Here is an 18,190-nt window from a genome sequence, read left to right as displayed (position 1 = left end):
TCTGGCCTGTTGGCTTTCTCAGCTTGTGCATTTGACTTCACGAGGTCTGTTCATGGCCCCAGCTTGCCCACATAGCCTAGAATGTCCCTACCAGTGCTGGAGGACCCTTCTAATCACATGGCTTTATTTCCTGCTCCCTACTTGTTTGGTTTCTTAGTTTCCCTATTGCAGATTTCTAAGCAAGCGCTCTGGTTGGCCTGGCTCACTTTTTTAAGCCGGGCCACACATGTTGTCATAGGTCTCTGGCCAGCCTGTAGGTGGGCTGTCCTCAGGTCAGTCATCACTGTGGACCAGTCAGATGTATTGGAGCTGGAGGGTCTCCGTGTATCAGAGCATGGCTGCCAACAGAGACCTTTCTTTTTTGGTTTCTCTCCCTACCTCTTGGCTTACAAGAATGTTAGGCTTGTGTTTTATAGATCTCATTGTATCCTTTGTTGTTTTTCATTCTTCACAGATATCATTAATGGAGCTCAAGAAAAATGTGTATTGCCTCCTATGGACGGCTACCCCCACTGTGAGGGAAAGATCAAGGTAAGGCAGAGGCAAGCAGGGTCATTTTCATCATCCCCAATCTGCACAAACACCCCTTCTTTTTCCCTTCCCTTCCTTTTCCTCCTCAGTGACACAAATGGGTGAGTGAGCCCTTGACATGTATCATTTATGGGATGCCTCCATCCTGCCGGCTTTGGCTGTGGCTATGACAACCCTGCTCTGCTTGTGTCAACCATGTGGGGTTGGTCAACAGTGGCTCTCACTGGTCAGCATGAAAGAGCCTGGGCCATTTCAGGCACCTCCTGAGTCTTTGAAGCTGATTTCCCCTCTCTGTTTCCCAGCCTCCAGCAAGTGATCCTTCAAGGACCAATGACAAGGAACTGCCATTATTTAATGCCCAACTCCCCACCCTCTCAGTCCCCAGGCTCCTCCTGTGAAGCCTCCAGATTGTGGTTTAAGTGTCACATTTGTATTTGTGGTTGAGTACCCAGAGACACTTGGCTGCTCTTTTACTTGGCTGCTTTTTTTTTTTCAGAAATCCTATTTGTATGGCCTACCCCTGGGGAGACCACTCCCTGCTCGGTAGTTTTCAGAGAACAGTGTCCATTCAGGGATGTAGTTAGGACAGTGGGACCAGCCCCAGAAGCATTTGGGTAGTATCCATGTGGGCCATCTGTCAACGCTCGTGCATGCCCTCCTTCAAACACCGTATTTCAGCTACCGTGCTGTGGGCTGTTGGAACTGGAGTTCCTGGAGGGGGTGTAGATATCAGAGTCCCATTAGGCACTTGATCTTGATAAAAATCCCTAAGCCACCGCCTCTCCTGGGCTTTATTGCCTGCTGTACCACGACCTTACTCTCCACTCTAAGCACTTCTCCTGAGGCCTAACGTAAGCCAGTGTCTTCCTGTTAATCGTCCGAGGAGGTGAGCTGCGCATCTGGCTATCTTGACCTCAGCTCAGTGACTCCATCACTCAGTTCTTTAGGCCACAGCTTGAGCCATTCACTCCTTCCTTAGCACTCTATCCTCTCCTTCCCTGTCAGCAGATGTGGAGGGCCTGTGAATGGGCTGCTCAGAGATGTTCTTCTTGTTTCAGTGGATGAAAGACATGTGGCGTTCAGATCCCTGCTACGCAGACTATGGAGTGGATGGATCCACCTGCTCTTTTTTTATTTACCTCAGTGAGGTGAGTAGCTTTCTGTGGCTCCTGGGTAGATGTAACTGGTTGGACTGTTCTGTAGCTGAGTCTGAAATTTGAAAAGCTTAAAAACGTGTGGTATTTTTATATGGAGGACCTATGGTTCTTCATTACTCTCCCTACCTCCCCAGGAAGGATGTTTTTTTTTCCACCCTTGAGGGAAAAATAAGCGGAGTTAGTAAGCTATTTCCTTTTTTTCTAGTTTTTCTTTAAATAGTAGTAAAATAGACATGAGATTTGCCATCTTAACCATTTTCAAATGTATATTTCAGTGGCATTAAGTATATTCACATTATTGTGCAACCATCACCACTGTCCATCTCCAGAATTCCTTTTATCTTGCAAAACTGAACCTCTAGACTCATTAAACAGTAACTCCCCATTAAGACCATGCTTTCAGTTGTTTTGGAAATATACCCAGAAGTGAAATTGATGGATCATATGGTAACTGTATTTTTTATTTTGGGAGGAACTGCCATACTGTTTTGTACAGCAGCTGCCCCATTTTATACCAACAGTGCACAAGGGTTTTAGTATCTTCATATTCTTACCTACACTTGTTTTCTGGTTTTGTTTTTTGAATAATACAAATTATTTAGAGAAAGGAGGATCATTCAGCTTGGGTAGGTATAAAGAGAGTCAATATCAGGAAATCTCCTGGGTTTGTCAAGAAGAGATGACATATGAGCTGAATCTTGAGGAAAAAAAATGTTAGAAGTAAGTTAGGTAAATGAAAGACAAAAGTGTATTCAAGGCAGAGAAACAACATAGGGAAAGTTATGGTATCAGTTGCACAGTGGGAGTGGCAGGACAATGGACATAGGCAGGGGCTACCACTTGGGAAGTATGGAATACTCTACCAAAACCTGGGAATGTGGGTAGACCTTCTGGTTGCCTGATAGGCTTTATCTTCAGGTCCTCTATGCCATCAACATACTCATCCACGCTGTGGTGGAATTCAGTGTAGCTGAAGCTCCTGCTCTCTGTGTAGCTATTTTTGGAATTCTCCCAGCGACACTTGAGTACATTGGGGGCATTCTGGGCCCATACATATGCGTGTCTATAGCAGTCATTCCAGTTGTCATTAGCACGTATATGCTCACTGTGGTACCGAGATTTAGATGAACATGTGAGAGCTCTTATCTTTTAGAGCACTTCTTTTTCTCTCATGAGGACATCACATCTGTACTCTTGGATGTGGGTAGTGATGTTTTATGAATTCCCTCCAGTAGATGTTCTTCCTGTGTACAAGCAGCCTGCATAGGATCAAAGCAGGGCTGAGAGCAGGCTCCAGATCTTGAGAGAGGTTGCCATCTCAGTCACCAAGGCCACCCTATTCAGATTCAGCGTTTGAGTCACTGCTTGTAGTAGGGATCATTGTGTGGATCTGAACAGCAGAGTCTATGTCCTTCTCCTCCTTTTAAAGCCCAGGAAGCATTTACTGGTTTATTATGACAGAAACAACTCAGAAACAGCCAGAGCGAAGAGATGCGTAAGGCTAGGTCTGGGAGGGAAGTAACTAAAAGTTAGTTATGTTTGCCTTCCTTTTTTCCCCTAAATCTGAGCCTCATTTTCATTTGTACCCTTGAATTTAAATAGCAGCTTTTGTATTTTTTTTTTTTTTTAACGGTTGCAGAGAACTTTATGGGCCACTTGAATTTTTTACAGACTTTAAGGATATCCATTTGACCTAGAACCTCTTGGGAATCAAAACCGGCTGGCTTCCCCTTTATGGACTGGGGGAGGAAGGGGTTGGAGCAGTGTAGGCAGCTTTGGGGTCTTGTGAAACAGGTTCTGGCCAATTCCGAGGTCATGCCTCCACAGACCCTCTGCTGCCCTTTCTTTTTATTCTGTCCCCTGTTTTTGTTTGCTGTTGCTGTTGTTATTTGACCAATAATAACAGCTGGTGATGCCATGCGGGAAGGAGAATACCTTCATTTTTGAAGCTAAATAAAATATTCTTGTCATAGTTTTCCTTTTGTGGGATTCAGATGCCTCTCTTTTCTTTGCCATAGGGTGATGGGGATAGAGGCCAAACAGTATTGCTAATAGGGCATGTGGCCCTGATTCTGTGGGGTTTGCCGCTCTCTCAGACTATTACTTCTTTTGCCTGGGTACATTCAAGTTACACTCTTTGGGGTGTCCAACCGGGCTCCATGATTTTTTGGGGGAAGGGGGACAAGGTTGTTCCATTGCCATCATGAAAACCCCAGAGCTAATGATAGTTAAAATACCTCTTGGAAATGAACAGCTCTGAGAGTTGGGTGTGTGAGGCTCCTCATTAGCAGGCTGCTGGCAAATTGACTTGGTAGCGTTTATTTGAGTTTCTGGCTTCGGGCTTGGGTGGCCTGTGGCCTGCCTTCTCATTTCCTTCTCCAGAGGAGTAAAGCCTGGGGCCACGCGTAAACCTTCACTCTAGTTGAAAAGTCAATTAGAAGTACCTCTCCTGCCCTGAGGAAAAGGTTTCTCATTTAGTTAAATTTTCAAAAGTTTTATTCCCCTTTCTACTTGAAAGAATTTAGCCAGAGTCTGACCAGGCTCCATGACTGACAAGCTGGGCTAATTTCATGCCTTCTTAAGCCTTTGCATGTTGGGGTATGCTGCTGAGGCAGAGGATTTTACATTCCCATACTTCCATCTCCTTGGAAGGCATGGAGAGTGATCCAAATGGAAGAGACTGCAGTTACTTGTGACTTCTTTCCCTCCTTTTGTCACCCCTCACCCCTGCTCCCAGTGAAGTATATGGCTAAGCTGAGAGAAAGAAAAGTGAGGTTCTGGGGAAGGGAAGTAGAGAGGAATACAGGATGAAGAGACATGATGGATCACATAACACTTGCTATCTGAGGCTGAGTATTTCATTTTGGAACCAGCAACTATGTTTTCTCTTCCTGAGATGGGAAATACGCTTCATTAGCCCATTCCACCCTCTTCTTATGTGGATGATCAGGTGGTCTTTTTGTTGCTCGGCTGAATTCTGTTCAGTGAGCATTTATTGAATTCATTGTCAACAATTAATGAAAACCCATTTTCTTGACACCATGTTATGTGTTAATCATTGTAAAAGCAACAGGAAGAAAGGATGCAGGTAACTGAACCAGGAGAATGGGTGGAGATAACTAGACCTCTTCTTAAAAGTTTTAATCTGAATATAACCTTGAACCTCTGGGCTTTTCTATGTTATCATAGCATTGTAATAAGTACCCTGTGAGAGTTAAAGGAGAATTTCACCAGTATGGTCCCTTCAATAGGAATACTATCTTAGACTCTTAGACCTGATGTGAGCTTCTGTTTCTGCTGCTTTCTTAGTTCTATGAGGTCACTTAACCTTTTGTGCCTAGGATTCTTCCTTTATAAAATAATAGGAATGTACTTAGAGTACAACCTGGCAGATAGAAGACAATAAGCATAACTGACACTTCTGTGGTTTTAAATGTTGTGATCTTTTTGAGAATAGTTGTGGAATGTCACTTAGCCTTGGACATTATATGTGGGAACATTGTTCCATTTTAGAATTAGAATCAATTTCTGGTTCTCATTTACCAGTGTAGTGCAATTTTAGATCCTTTGACTTCTGGTAATATAGAAATTCAGCTGTGTTTCCCTTAATGCTTATTTTTAAATTGACAAAGTTTGTATGTATTCATGGTATACAACTTGGTGTTTTGATATGGGTCTGCATTGTGGAATGGCTACATCAAGCTAAGTAACATGGCCATTACTTCACATACATATTTATTTGTGGTGAGAGTATTTTCCCTAGATTGGTCATTTCTGGACATGATACTTGGGTTTGCACTGGAATTAGCTGCATGTGTGGACCCAGTGCACCCTACCATTGTTAATGTGAGATTAGTAGAGATGTTTTGTAAAACCAATTAATTCCTTCTTAGTATTTTTTAAATCCTGGACAATATCTGTGGCTTTGTAGGAGCTGTTGGTTCACTTGTGTGCTTTTATTCTCTCTTGCTGTCTTGAAACTTAACTTATTGTTATTTAAGTAAAGTCTGAAACCTGCGTTTTTATTTCCTGTATCATCTGCTAGGTTTCTCTTGCAACTGGGGAGATGATTGAGAGAGACATCTTCATTTGAGTTGTTAATGTGATCAACACATGCACCAGTGACTTTTATTCCATTCCTAATCCTTATTGAAAGAGCCAATTCTTGTTTTGATCTATGTTTAACATCAGAGCTTTGACAGATGCCAAAAGGACATGAAGTAAAATGTCTCTTGTATAGTTAGTCACTAGTAGTTGAATTGGAGCATTTAGATTCAGACCCATCTTAAGCGATGGTACTCTTCCTTCATTTTTCTTTCTTAGGGTTGTCTCAGTGCACCAGCTTCCACTGAGTTACGGGATTAGAAACTTCTGTTAGTACTTTCACCCTCACCAACTTGTAGTCTGTGGATCTTTTCTGGTTAACTCCTAGGAAGTGAAGCCATCAATATTTTTTCTTAAAATACCCCCATAGCTGTTTGTTATATGTCTGACACTGTGCTAGAGATGGTAGAGATAAAAGCTGAGTGGTTGCCTTTCTTTAGAGGTGGGACTTTGGCGCAGACAAGAGAAGAATGAAAGACTATTGATGCTCCACTGTACCAGACACCTCAAATACAGAACAACCCCATTTTATTTAAGTGACTTCAGCATCTGAGGATTTTAATATCCATGGGGGTCTTGAAACCAGTCCCCAACAGATACTATGGGTCAGCTATATACAATCTTATTTAAACCTCTTGCCAACTCTAAAGAGTGATGGAGAGCCAAGTCATAGATAGCTCAGAGAGGTCAAGTCGCTTATCCCCAAAGTCCTGCTCTTTTCATTCCTGCTGTCTCCTTTATGATGAAGGAAAACTGTTCTTAGGTAGCTGACTTGTACCCATTGACTTTGCATTCAGTTGTATGGTTAAATCCACTTGTGATGGGAAAATGGCTCTAATTTAGCTAACTTCAATGAATAGAATGAATAGATCTTCACTGCTAGTTTTCTAATACTCCATCATTGCTAGTTTTCTAATACTCCATAATTTCGATACCCTATGCCTCCAAAAAAAAAAACACAAACTCTCTTGCTGCCATAACTCATGAAAACCAGGTGTCAGCCATTCCAAGTGGTAGGAATGAGCAAATGATTCATTAGGCAGCCTTGTATTTCCAGAACATCAGGCAGTTTATTTTCTGTATCTGTTTTTGTGAGCCATGTAACTATTCCCATTACAGAGACAAGGCCCTATAAAGTAATTACTCTGAATGTCATTTTTCAGGTATATTAACTTAAGCATCTGCAGAGCCTTTTACTGCTATCAGCTTTTACAAAATTTAGAATGAATTTCTTCATCTCTGTTGATATTATGTTGATAGATGATATTGATATATTTGACACTGACACTTTTTTTTCTTTTTAAACAGTTGTTACAGAACCTAGGAAACATCATACCTTTCCAGAATTCCTAATGCTTTTCTTGTATGCACTTCTGTTGCCATTGCAAGTAGAGTTGCTCTGAAATAATCAAATTGCCCAGTGATTGATTGCTAGATCTTAGGATGTGTGCAAGCTGTTGCTTCAAATGCCAATTTGAACTGGATGCATGAGAGTGTGTCTATGACTCTTTCACAAAGGAGCAAAAGAAGCAGTTTCATGCCTTACTTGTCAATCTAGTTCTTATATTTCATAAACAACAGACGTAAAGGTCTTTGCTTCTTTCTGTTCTCCCTTGGCAGTATGTAAAACTAATATTGGCTGAGCATGTAATTAACCTTGAGTTTAAATTCAGCGTACTTAATCCTTGATTAATGCTAAGATTAATGCCCAACAGGAAAGGTTGAAAGCTTAAATGTTTGTGAATGTGAGCATGAAATGAAATCCTAATAACCAGCACAATGATTTGGATTTATGAACTGTGTTGGCTGCTCAAGATAACTTGGAAATGGTGTTGCACAGACTAATTTGTCAAAGTGGGCATTGATAAAGAACAGACTGTTTAGGTTGCAGTACAAAATTTGAATGAAAAAACAGCTAACATTTTGGGGTGGGTCAAGGAGTACTTTAAAAATATCACCAGATTGTTGGCCAAGAATACCAACACACACCCTTTAAATGTTCAGCCATTTGAAATGGGAAATTCTTTTTCCTCAAGATAATATTTCTGGGCAGTAAAGGAGGTGGCAGAGATTTATGATCATGTTCTTTCACCTTCTCTGTTCAGCCTTTATTGGTATCCTTTTCATCTATATATATTTGTTGCTCTTACTACCTGAGTTCTAAGACATCCTTATTAAAAGAATTAAAAAAAAAAAAAAAATCCTGAGTTTACAGAACAGTATTTGTTAGTCAGCCTAACTGATCTCTCAGTTTCTCCCTTTAGCCCCTCACCCACTAAAGTTCTTAGCAACACTTCCTGTTTATGAATGTTATATACCACAACATTTACATTTAGACTTCTTCTTCTGGCCTCCGCTCTACAAAAATCAGAAGGGCAAAGGACAAGACTTGCCAAAACCCAAACCAACACTTCTTTGACTCCTTCTTGGAACACATGTGGCAGGATGGAACTTCAGTGCTGTCATCCCCAATTTGTTTTTTGTACACATTTAAATATTGTGTCATGTAATTTCTCTTGTATGACCCTAAAAATACTTTTAAAATTACGTTTTAAACTTTTTAATATGCAAAATTTCAAGCATATACTACAAACTCCTGTGTGCCCATGATCCATATTCAACAATTGTCAGTTCATAGCCAGTCTCATTTCATTTATAACCTCCTCTGCTTCATTATTTTAGAACAAATCTCAAGCATCATATCATCTGTTTCAATGTGTATCTCTAAAAGAGACGCTTTTAAAACATATTGTACAACTATTCTCATTATAACTGCTAATACTATTTCACACCTGAAAATTAACATAATTCCTTCACGTCAGATTAGTATTCACATTTTCAGGCCATTGTATAAATTAAAGTTTATTTATTTGAACTGGGTTTCCAGTAAGGACCCTAAATTGCAATTGTTGATGTCTCCTAAATCTCTCTTCATTTTAGGTTCTCTTCCGTCTCTGATTTTTCCTCCTTCTAATTTTTTGTTAGAGAAGCTGCTTCATTGCCTTAGAGTTTGTCTTACTCTGAATTTTGGTTATAGCCCATGTTGTTGCATAACCTGGCTCTTTGCCCCCTTGTATTTCCAGTAAAGTGATAGCTAGCTCTGAGGTTTGATCAGAATAGTGCCTAATATTGTTTGTGCAAGTTATTTCATGGATAATGGTATATATACTTGAGTTGGGAGGCACATAATGCCTGATTTCTCTTTCTCTCTCTCTCTCTTTTTTTATGTTAGCAATCATTGATCAGTGCCCAGGTTCATTAATTCATTAAAGGTACCTTCTTAATGTATCAGGAATACTTCTGTTCAGAGATGTGACTGTTCATCAGGTATGTGATCACTGTAAGAGGAAGTTCATAGAAGAAACCATTTATTTCCCAGTTCATTTCCTAGCATTTCCAGCTTTTCTTATTTTTGCTTGCTTGCTTTTTGTTTTTTATCATTATGAAGTAATGGATTTAAACATTTGGACAATCCATTGCAGTTATTTTCTTATTGATTGTCAAGTTACCCCGCTTTGGCCAGTGAGGACCTATTCATACTGCTTTCTCAGAACTTTTGACATGACCATGATAATTTGTAATAGTTTTCTTGTTCTGTGGTATGCCAAGATCTTCCAGATTCATCTCATACAGTTCCTGCCCTAGGTCTGGAACCAGCATCTCTAAGAACCACCTTGCTCCCCTGGCCTGCATACCACCCCAGTTTCTCTTAGAAATAATGCTTGGGGGCCACAACCTGAGTGCCAGGAGCATTAATTGTTACTGATTTTTTTCTGGCTGCTGAAGATTTAACAATGAATAAACACTCCTCGTTATGGTTGTGTTATGTAAGGAGAGATAGCTAGCAACATCAAAAAAGTAAGATGTATCATCTCCTAGACTGTAGTACATGCCTGAGGAGAGATACTAAAGAGAGGGCAAGAAGTACTTATGAGAAGTGATGGTGTCAGTTTTGGATAGAGTGGTCGGGATCGGCCCTATTGAGAAGGTGAGAAAATGATGTTTGACCATATTTGAAGAAACTGAGGGAGTAAGAAGTGCAGATATCTCACAGGTGTTTAGCAGGCAGTGGGAAGAGAAGTGCAGTCGCCCTGGAGTGACCATTAACACCTAACATCAACAACAAGTACAAGGAAAGCCATGTCCACAGAGTTTTGTCTGTTTTGTTCTCACGTACAATGATGTCTGGCACATGTGTTTATTGAATGAATGATTCTATCTGAAGCATTTTTTAAAATTGGCAATAGTTTTTTGTTTTGAGTGGGGAACTTCTAGCTCTAAACCTTCCAATCTTAAAAAAAAAAATGTCGTAAACTTTGTAACATTAAAATCTGCTAAGACATTTGAGTTGAGACATGAAGCAGGGGCGTTTTGAGCACTGATTAACACATTTAAAATACAGTAGTCCTCTCTTATCCATAGTGGATATATTTTAAGACCCAATGGTACCTGAAACTGAGGGCAGTACTGAACCCTCTATATACTATACTTTTTCCTTCTTCACAATGTTATGGATTCTTTTTGGCATATCTGAATTGCCAGCATCATTACTCTTGAGCTTTGGGGCTGCTATTAAGCAAAATAAGCGTTTATTGAACACAGGCACTGAGATACTGAGACAGTTGATCTGGTAACATAAAGGCTACTAAGTGACTAATGTGAGTGGGTTGTGTCTATATCATGGATACCCTGGACAAAGGAGCTGTTCCAGCCCTGGGCATGATGGAGCAGAAATCACAAGGTTTCATCATGCTGCTGAGAGCATTGCACAATTTAAAACTTTTGAATTGTTTATTTCTGGAATTTTCTATTTAATACTTTCAGACTGCGATTGACTGTGGGTAGCTGAAATATCAAAGTGAAACCATGGATAAGAGGGGACTGCTGTAATGCTCTGTAATATTATGAGAGCATACAAGGGCTCAGATTAGACTGTTAGCATGCAATGAGCCAATTGTATTAGAAGGCACAGCTTTCTTGCCCATTTTTTATTTTCATTGTCACTTAGCATAATTGCACATTAAACACAAAAAAAGAGCTGTATCATTGTTGTCTAAAATGTGACTACCTCTTAAAATTGAGTGACTTTAGTTGTCAAAATGTCCTCATGTGGATAGATACCAGTTGGGACCAGTTTTGCCGCATCCAGTGGGAGCTGTACCTAGTGAGAGTTGCTGTAGAAAGTATCTCTGCATTATCTCTTTGGTTGGCTACAGAGGAATTTATTTGCTGCTTCTCGTGTGTAAGGGAAAATTGGCCTTTCTCCTCTTAGAGCAATTCGGGATGGATTATTGAAAGTGTCTCATCCTCTTGTTAGAACCCCACTGGTTTTGTGGCACGTTGAACACTTACTACAGCATCACTTTAAATTCTGCACCCCCCTCACCCCTGATATGCTGAGCAGAACTCTCGTGGATCACTCTGGCCCTGTACTCTGTCTCTTGCAGGTAGCCAGTTCTGTACTTTGTGTTAATAATATTCCTGCCTGTCTTGTCAGGCGGCAGCAGTACAGTGTTAGAGGAAACACACAAGACCTGATTCCCTGTCTGGATCCCACCACTTCCCTATGTGGCTTTGAGCTTTCCCTTGAGTTTTCAGTCTGGTTTCTCCTCATTGAGGTCAAGATAAAGCCTCCTTTGCCTGCCTCAGTATATTGTTGAAAGGTTCCAATAAAATGAAAACAGTAAAGTGCCGCACAAGTGGAAAAGAGTATCATTATCATGAGTCTCCTTAGTGCCCAAGTCATGCTTTTTGATTTATTCATTCACTGCTTAACAAATACTAATTGGACATTGCCTGTGTGCCAGGTACTGCTTTCAGGACTGGGGATAGAGTGAGAACCATACAGATGAGGTTTCTGTCCTCAAGGAGCTTACATGCAGATGGGGCAGCAAACAGTAAAATCAGTATATAAAAGAATTGCCTCAAGGGATGAATACTCTGAGGAAAAATAAACTAGGGAGGATGCAGCAGAGTGGCCAGGTCAGTGGGTCAGGGAAGGCTTCTGTAAGAAGTTTGAACATAGTGTGGAAGGAAGTAAGGGAGTGAGGCATGGAACACTGTAGAAGGAAGAGGGTTTCAAGTAGAAAGAAGAGCAAATGCAGATGCCCTGAGCTATAGGGTTACCAGATAAAATACATTACAGCCAATGAAGTTTGAATTTCAGGTAAACAATGAATTTTTTCAAGTGTAAGTATGTGACAAATGCTGTGTGGGACATACTTACACTAAAATAAAAACTGTTGTTTGCCTACGGTTAAAATGTAATTGAGTGCCCTGTTTCTTTTCCCTAAATCTGGCAACCCCACTGAGATAGGAATGAACTTGCATGTTCTTGGGACTTGCAAAGAGGTTGGCTTATGTAGGGCAGAGTGAATGAGGCAAACAGTGTAAGAGTTGAAGTCAGATTCTATAAGATCTTGGTATAAATTCTGGGTTTTATTCTGAGAGCAAGGAGAAGCCGTTGCAGCATTTGAGTATGTGTAGAATGTGATCCAATTTTGGCGTTTCGTTTGCTCTTGCTACATAGAACAAATGGTAGGAACAAGAGTTGGAAGCAGAATTATTGCTACATTTGTTAACCATACAGTACTGCCACGCAGTGGGAGTATAATCACTTTAAAGGATTTCGTACAGAAGACCTAGGCGATGATACTCCGATATTGAAGACTGGACTGTATTTTTGGGACTGTAGGAACCAAAAATTTAGCCAATATGCTTCAAATAGTGATTGAGCATACCAGCTCTGGGGCAAGACAGGTGGCATTTCCATCTTTAGCTGTGTCTAGTCTGTGCTTCGGCGTCTTCATCTAGCATGATAATTAGCCTTTCTCAAGAGGTTATTTGAAAAGACCAAATGAAATGACGTGTGTAAAGGGCTTATCCTCATTCTTGGCTCCTAGTACATCGCAACTTTTATTCTTTGTCTCTCCCAGCCCACTCCCCCTACACAGCTCTTCAGATAAGGAGTCAGACCAAAATATTAATCAACTCAGGTGTTGGTGCAGAGAACTAGTCTAGAAAGCTGAACCACTTACCACTTACATGAGTAGACATCCTTTACCATCCGCATTTTATCATTAAAACTTTAGAAAGTAGAGGAATCGGGAGTTGGCATGTGGTAGAGAGAAGTGCAGGGGGCTTACTTTTTTTTAGTGTTTCCCTTAATGAGTAACATCATTGGATGTAATCAGTATAACAAATGTGTATATGTTTATGTATGCATGTATATATAAGCGTAGTCAGTGTGTCAAATGAATATTTAGATATATAGTCAACTGTATTCATTTGATACATGACCAACTAGCCTAACAGGATGACATAAATTCTGTCTTTCAGATCTTATAGGATAATAAAATTAAGAGGGTTACCTGATCCAACTCTAAAGCAGAAGAGAAAACTTGAAAGCCAAATGGTTTAAAATTACATGCCTACTTATTTGCAGAGTTCGGCATAGAGTCCATTTTGACTGATCCCAGATTCAGTCATCTTTCCCCACTGAAATAGGTCTCTTATCCCTCACTAAGCTTGGCTTAAAGGTAACTCTAATGTATCCTGGTCAGGGAGGCAACAAATTTCAGTTGTCACTCAGCCCTGCCACTCACTAGAGAAGTTATATTGGCAAATTCACATTGAGCCTTGACTTCATCCCATGTAATATGTTGATAGTACCCGTGTTATAAGGCCCTATGGGGAATTAAATCATGTAGAGTGTGTGTGTGTGTGTGTGTGTGTGTGTGTGTGTGTGTGTGTGTTACGGAGCCCAACATATTCTAAGCCTTCATGCATGATGGTATGCTTATATAACTCCTTTAAAAATTATTCTCTTAATGTTCATTGTGAAATGTATAATATGTAGTTTAGCAAAAAGAAAATGAAAAGCACCCAGAACACCATCATCCAGAGAGAATCTCAGACTTCTCGTATGCATTTTTCTCATTTAGCTTTGATTATACTTAAATCATCTGAAAAATACAGCATGAAATCTTGTGTGTTGGTGACCCATTAGAACAGAACACTTCACGTTAATCATGAAAGAAAAAGCCATAACAAAGACTAATCATTATTCTTCCAAAAGAATAGAACATTACTACTAAGAGTTTTGCCATATTATATCTAACAACATGCATATATACGTTGGATCTATTAGTTTTCACAGTAGCTTTATTACTTTTTCTTTCTGTCTTTAAACTCCAACTTGAGCTGTCTGTGTATCTGCCAGCAACTTTTTTCCCCTTAATATAATGAATTGTCCATCCTACAGACCTTATAAATAAGTCTGACCGGATTAGACTTCTAGGGATTCAGAGAATGCTTTGATTCACAATGTTCATGTTTAAGCTGAAAAACCCTTTTTGTTCAAAGAAGTTTAAATCACTGTGAGGAGGAATGTCAAAAAAACAAATTGTTATATTTTATATCTCCCTGTTCAAGAAAAGTGATTTTATAGGGTCCTTTCCATGGAATATGCATTGATGTTCTAAAGTTTTAGCCTGGCTGGTCTTTGTTTGTTTTTGTTGCCTCTTCATTTTGTGGCCTGAGGCTAGTGAACTAAAAAGATTAGTTCATGTCAAAGAGTTTGCTTTCCAATTGAAGGTTACTGGAGGAATGCTTCTCCTCAATTGATTGTTGTGTGCGTGTTGCCGTGAGCTCAGACGGTTTTAATTTCTTAGACTTATGGTGGTGAATTGTAGACTACTTTTAAGACTGTCCAGTCCCTTCCCTGGCAGAGGGCTTGAGGGAGGTCTTTCCCAGGCCATAAAAGCTGGGTAGAGATGGGGTTGATGGCAGGGGGTGGTGGGGGGAGGCAGGGCACCCAGTGTGTCTCCATACTGAGGGTAAGTATAAAATCATGTCCCAGGAAGAGAGTACCAGGAGCCACAGTTGAGAAAGTGTGAAGGAAGGTGGTCATAGACAGCTGTAGGATGCTAGGGCTCTGAGAGCCAAGAGTAGAAGAGCTATTGAGAATGACTTGAAATAGAACCATTTTCAGGTCAAGAAGGTGGTGGGGCTCACCTTGGGGTCCAGCTTTATTGGTAGCATCCTCTGCTGGTGGGTTAAGCTTGTTAAAGGACCCTGGACAGATCAAAAGAAAACAAAGTTAGGGATTAGGAGATTGTTACTAGCCTTTAGCAAGATTTTCCCTGGATGTTATTAATGGTGTTCTTATTTAGGAAAATGTTGCTCATTTGAGAGCTGTTTGTTTCATTACTTGGAGTTATTGCCAATGCTGGCTTTCTTCCAATCCTGGTAATCCTCCGAGATTTCCCAAAGAAAGAAACGCTTTGTTTTGTTTTTCCCTTCTCCCCATGGGATAATTGGTTTATGTATAATTTAATTATTTTGTTAACCAGTTATCCTATCACAGCATACAAAAACAACCTTAAAAACCCACCTTCCCGCTCTGTGCTAAGATGTTCATAATTGATTTTCCCACCATTAGGAGTGCATGTATAACAGCGAAATTTCTTGCTGAAAGCTAAATGGGACTGACTCTGTATTTTCAGCAGTGCCCTTGGAGCCTTAGGAAGTGTAGTATCCAGTGATTTAGAATAAGAAGAACTAAGATAAATGATCAGTTTCAAAGAGGCATTACAGTCTTCAGGCTTCTGTAGGGAAGTCATCTTTTTAAAAATCACCTGGGACTGTATTTTCATCACAGTGAATCTTCAAAGATTCTTCTTTCAGTGGCAGAGTGAGGAGAGAACTTTATCAATATCTGGTCTCGCTCATGTCTCTCCTCTTAGTTGATTTTCTTTAGTCTTGTTTCATCTTTCCCCATCATGCTATTCCTGGGAAAACTTTTCATCCTGGTAGGTGGCTGGTAAATTTGCTTATTTACTTGGTGTAAGGTTTATTTCAAATCTGTACCTTCCTTGCTCATCCTATTTTTTTTTTTTTTTTTTTTTTTTTTTTTTGCAGGGATGGCATGGGTGGGGTGAGGTTAAAGATCTCACAATCAAGTCTACAATCCATGTGAAGCCTTCATGTTATAAATATGCTTTATTGAGTCCATTTGCACAAATCTAATTGGAGCTAAATAATTCAGTCTGGCCTAAGAATACAAGGTACAGATGTGCATAATGCTGCTGAGACCAGCTTAGGCTTCATCCACTTGCAGGCTTTTTCTCTGCTGTTTTTCCTCATTTTTCTCATTTGTGGAGCTGCAGATACTGCCTTTCATGGTCATGTTGTGGTCAGATCCCAGTAATTAGACTGTAGGCCTCCAAGGCAAGTTGGTCTTTTCCTTTTTATGAGTAAAAACCATTTTAGCTTTCCTTGTGGGGAATCCTTTTGAGTCTCTGAATCATTCACAAATATGGTAAGGTCTAATTTTATCCCGTAAGAAGAAAAGAGAATATTCCACTTTTCCTATTCAGAGATTCCGCCCTCTCCCCAAGCTTTGCTCCTCTCTGCTTATTGCTTTGGGATCATCTGCAGTGGCAGATGGCTTTATGCAAATCAGGCCAATTACTTTGGTTATAGTAAAGATCACCTTGCATTATGAGTAACTTCCATATTAGTAAAACTGACATGTTTCTTTGAAAACTTACGCAGACTGAGAGGGCACACTGTCTTGTGCTGACCCATGAGGCTATAGTTCCACACATGTCTCTGCCATCTTAGTGACCCCTTTAAGGACATTCTCTCACTCTACTGCTCATTAAATTTTATAGATCTACCTGGCCATAGAAAAATTATTTTCAATGCCTGTTAGCCATATTTCATAATTTCATTATTTATTAGTAAATGGGTGATAATGTTGTCTTCAAATTTTATGGCTAGTTTTGACAGAGAACAGACATCAGTATAACTTTAATGCATTTCTCATTTTTTTGCTAGAAATTAAGTTGCCTAATAGTCTTTGATAACCTTTGCTGAAATAATTTCTATAGAATCAAGTTCTTTTTTCCTTTCTCTTTCCTCCTCCCCTCAATTTCTAAACCTTATGCATTGACGAAACAATCCATCTTCCAGAATGGCTCTCACAAGATCATCAAGGTTTTTTTTTTCTCTCCTCCTTTCATTTCTTTCTCAGATAGGTTTTACCACCTTATTTCTTGAGATAGTGTGAAGTGAATAGCTGGAAAATGAGGGAAACCTTGACCAGTTAGCCCTAAACTATCAGTGGCATTCCTAACTCGGATAAAGGATTGAGTTCTGTGGCTCCAATGCCATTCAATTTGCTTTCCAGATATGCCACAGCAGATAAGGATCCTTCCTGTCCATTTGCTAAATGGTCACAGAGACACCTTACATTCTCATTCCCCAGTGGCAATGTTTCAGTCTTTTAACTTTCTGCCATTAGATTCCCTTTCCTTCTGGTACAGAGATATAAGGCTTAAATGACTAAGGAATTAATTGCTGTAAAGTACTTTGAAGGACAGATGTAAAGTATAATCTCTTCCTTCTGACCTTTGCTGCTGATTGTTTCATCTGAGAGGGCACTTGTATCTGGAATACTAGCTAAAAGCATGGGAATTTGGCTAATAATAAAAATAGCACATATTAATATAGTGCTCATTTTGTGCCAGGAGCTATTCTCGGTGCTTTGTATGTAAATTCATTATAGATGAAGCTGCATATTTAGTGTCACTGATGCTTTTTAGGTTGAAAATTGGTGTCCTCATTTACCTTGGAGAGCAAAAAATCCCTACGAAGAAGCTGATCATAATTCATTGGTAAGTGATTCTGGAAAACTCTTTCTAGACTTATACATTTAGGTCAGATGCCAAGTGATACATGTGGAATCTTCTAGAAATGCCAACTATAACCTGAAATAGTGTTACACTGAAAAACTTCTGTATTTGTCTCTGTGGAAGTCTAGGTGACCAAATCAGTCAACCATTAGCATATGTTTGTTTACTGAGCAATTCTCTGAGGGTTCCTGAATGATGGGCTACTGATATGAGTAAGACCTGGTACCAGCTGTGGAGGCCCTTAGTGATCTAATAAGGGTGATGGCAAATAATGATCATCTCTGTCAGAAATTCTGTAAAATAGGCTTGTGGGAATTAATGAGGAAGAGGTCATTTTAGTCTGCAAGGTTCAGGGTAGATTGAATAGTGAAGATGACATTGGAGTTGAATTTAAAGTGATGAGTGAGTTGATATAAGGTCAAGGAGAAAAGGGTATCTCTCCTGTGGGAAAATGAGAGCATGGCAGTTTCAGGGAGTAGAGCATGCATGCATGGTTCAGTTGGCCAAGGCCATAGGTGATTGGATGAGCTAGGCTGAAGATGAAATTGGGAAGGTAGGAAGGAGACTGTGAAAGTACTTGTTGCCCCATTAAAAGCTTAAGTCTTTACTCTTTAGACCATAGATCAGCAAACCTCTACAAAATACCCAGATAGTAAATAGTTTCATCTTTGCGGGCCATATTGGTCTCGTTGCAGCTCC

At 40.0% G+C, this 18,190-nt stretch overlaps 1 protein-coding gene and 1 pseudogene across 8 annotated transcripts in view; one reads left to right on the top strand and one right to left on the bottom strand.

Moving 5' to 3' along the window:
- The window catches only part of MGAT5 (alpha-1,6-mannosylglycoprotein 6-beta-N-acetylglucosaminyltransferase), a 329,280-nt gene that overhangs the window by 197,031 nt on the left and 114,059 nt on the right, over window positions 1-18,190 (top strand). For all 8 annotated transcript variants that reach the window (XM_058434333.1, XM_058434331.1, XM_032145644.2 and 5 more), the window contains 3 exons: window positions 455-531; window positions 1,590-1,679; window positions 17,402-17,473. In XM_058434333.1, coding sequence (XP_058290316.1) covers window positions 455-531; window positions 1,590-1,679; window positions 17,402-17,473 — 239 coding nt within the window. The remainder of the gene's footprint in view (window positions 1-454; window positions 532-1,589; window positions 1,680-17,401; window positions 17,474-18,190) is intronic.
- On the bottom strand, window positions 2,469-3,005 carry LOC116462887 (epididymal secretory protein E3-beta-like; annotated as a pseudogene).

This window comes from Hylobates moloch, unplaced genomic scaffold, assembly GCF_009828535.3.
Source record: "Hylobates moloch isolate HMO894 unplaced genomic scaffold, HMol_V3 SCAFFOLD_24, whole genome shotgun sequence".
In the NCBI taxonomy this organism is placed as follows: Eukaryota; Metazoa; Chordata; class Mammalia; order Primates; family Hylobatidae; genus Hylobates; species Hylobates moloch.
This window is presented reverse-complemented; position numbering and strand designations above follow the sequence as displayed.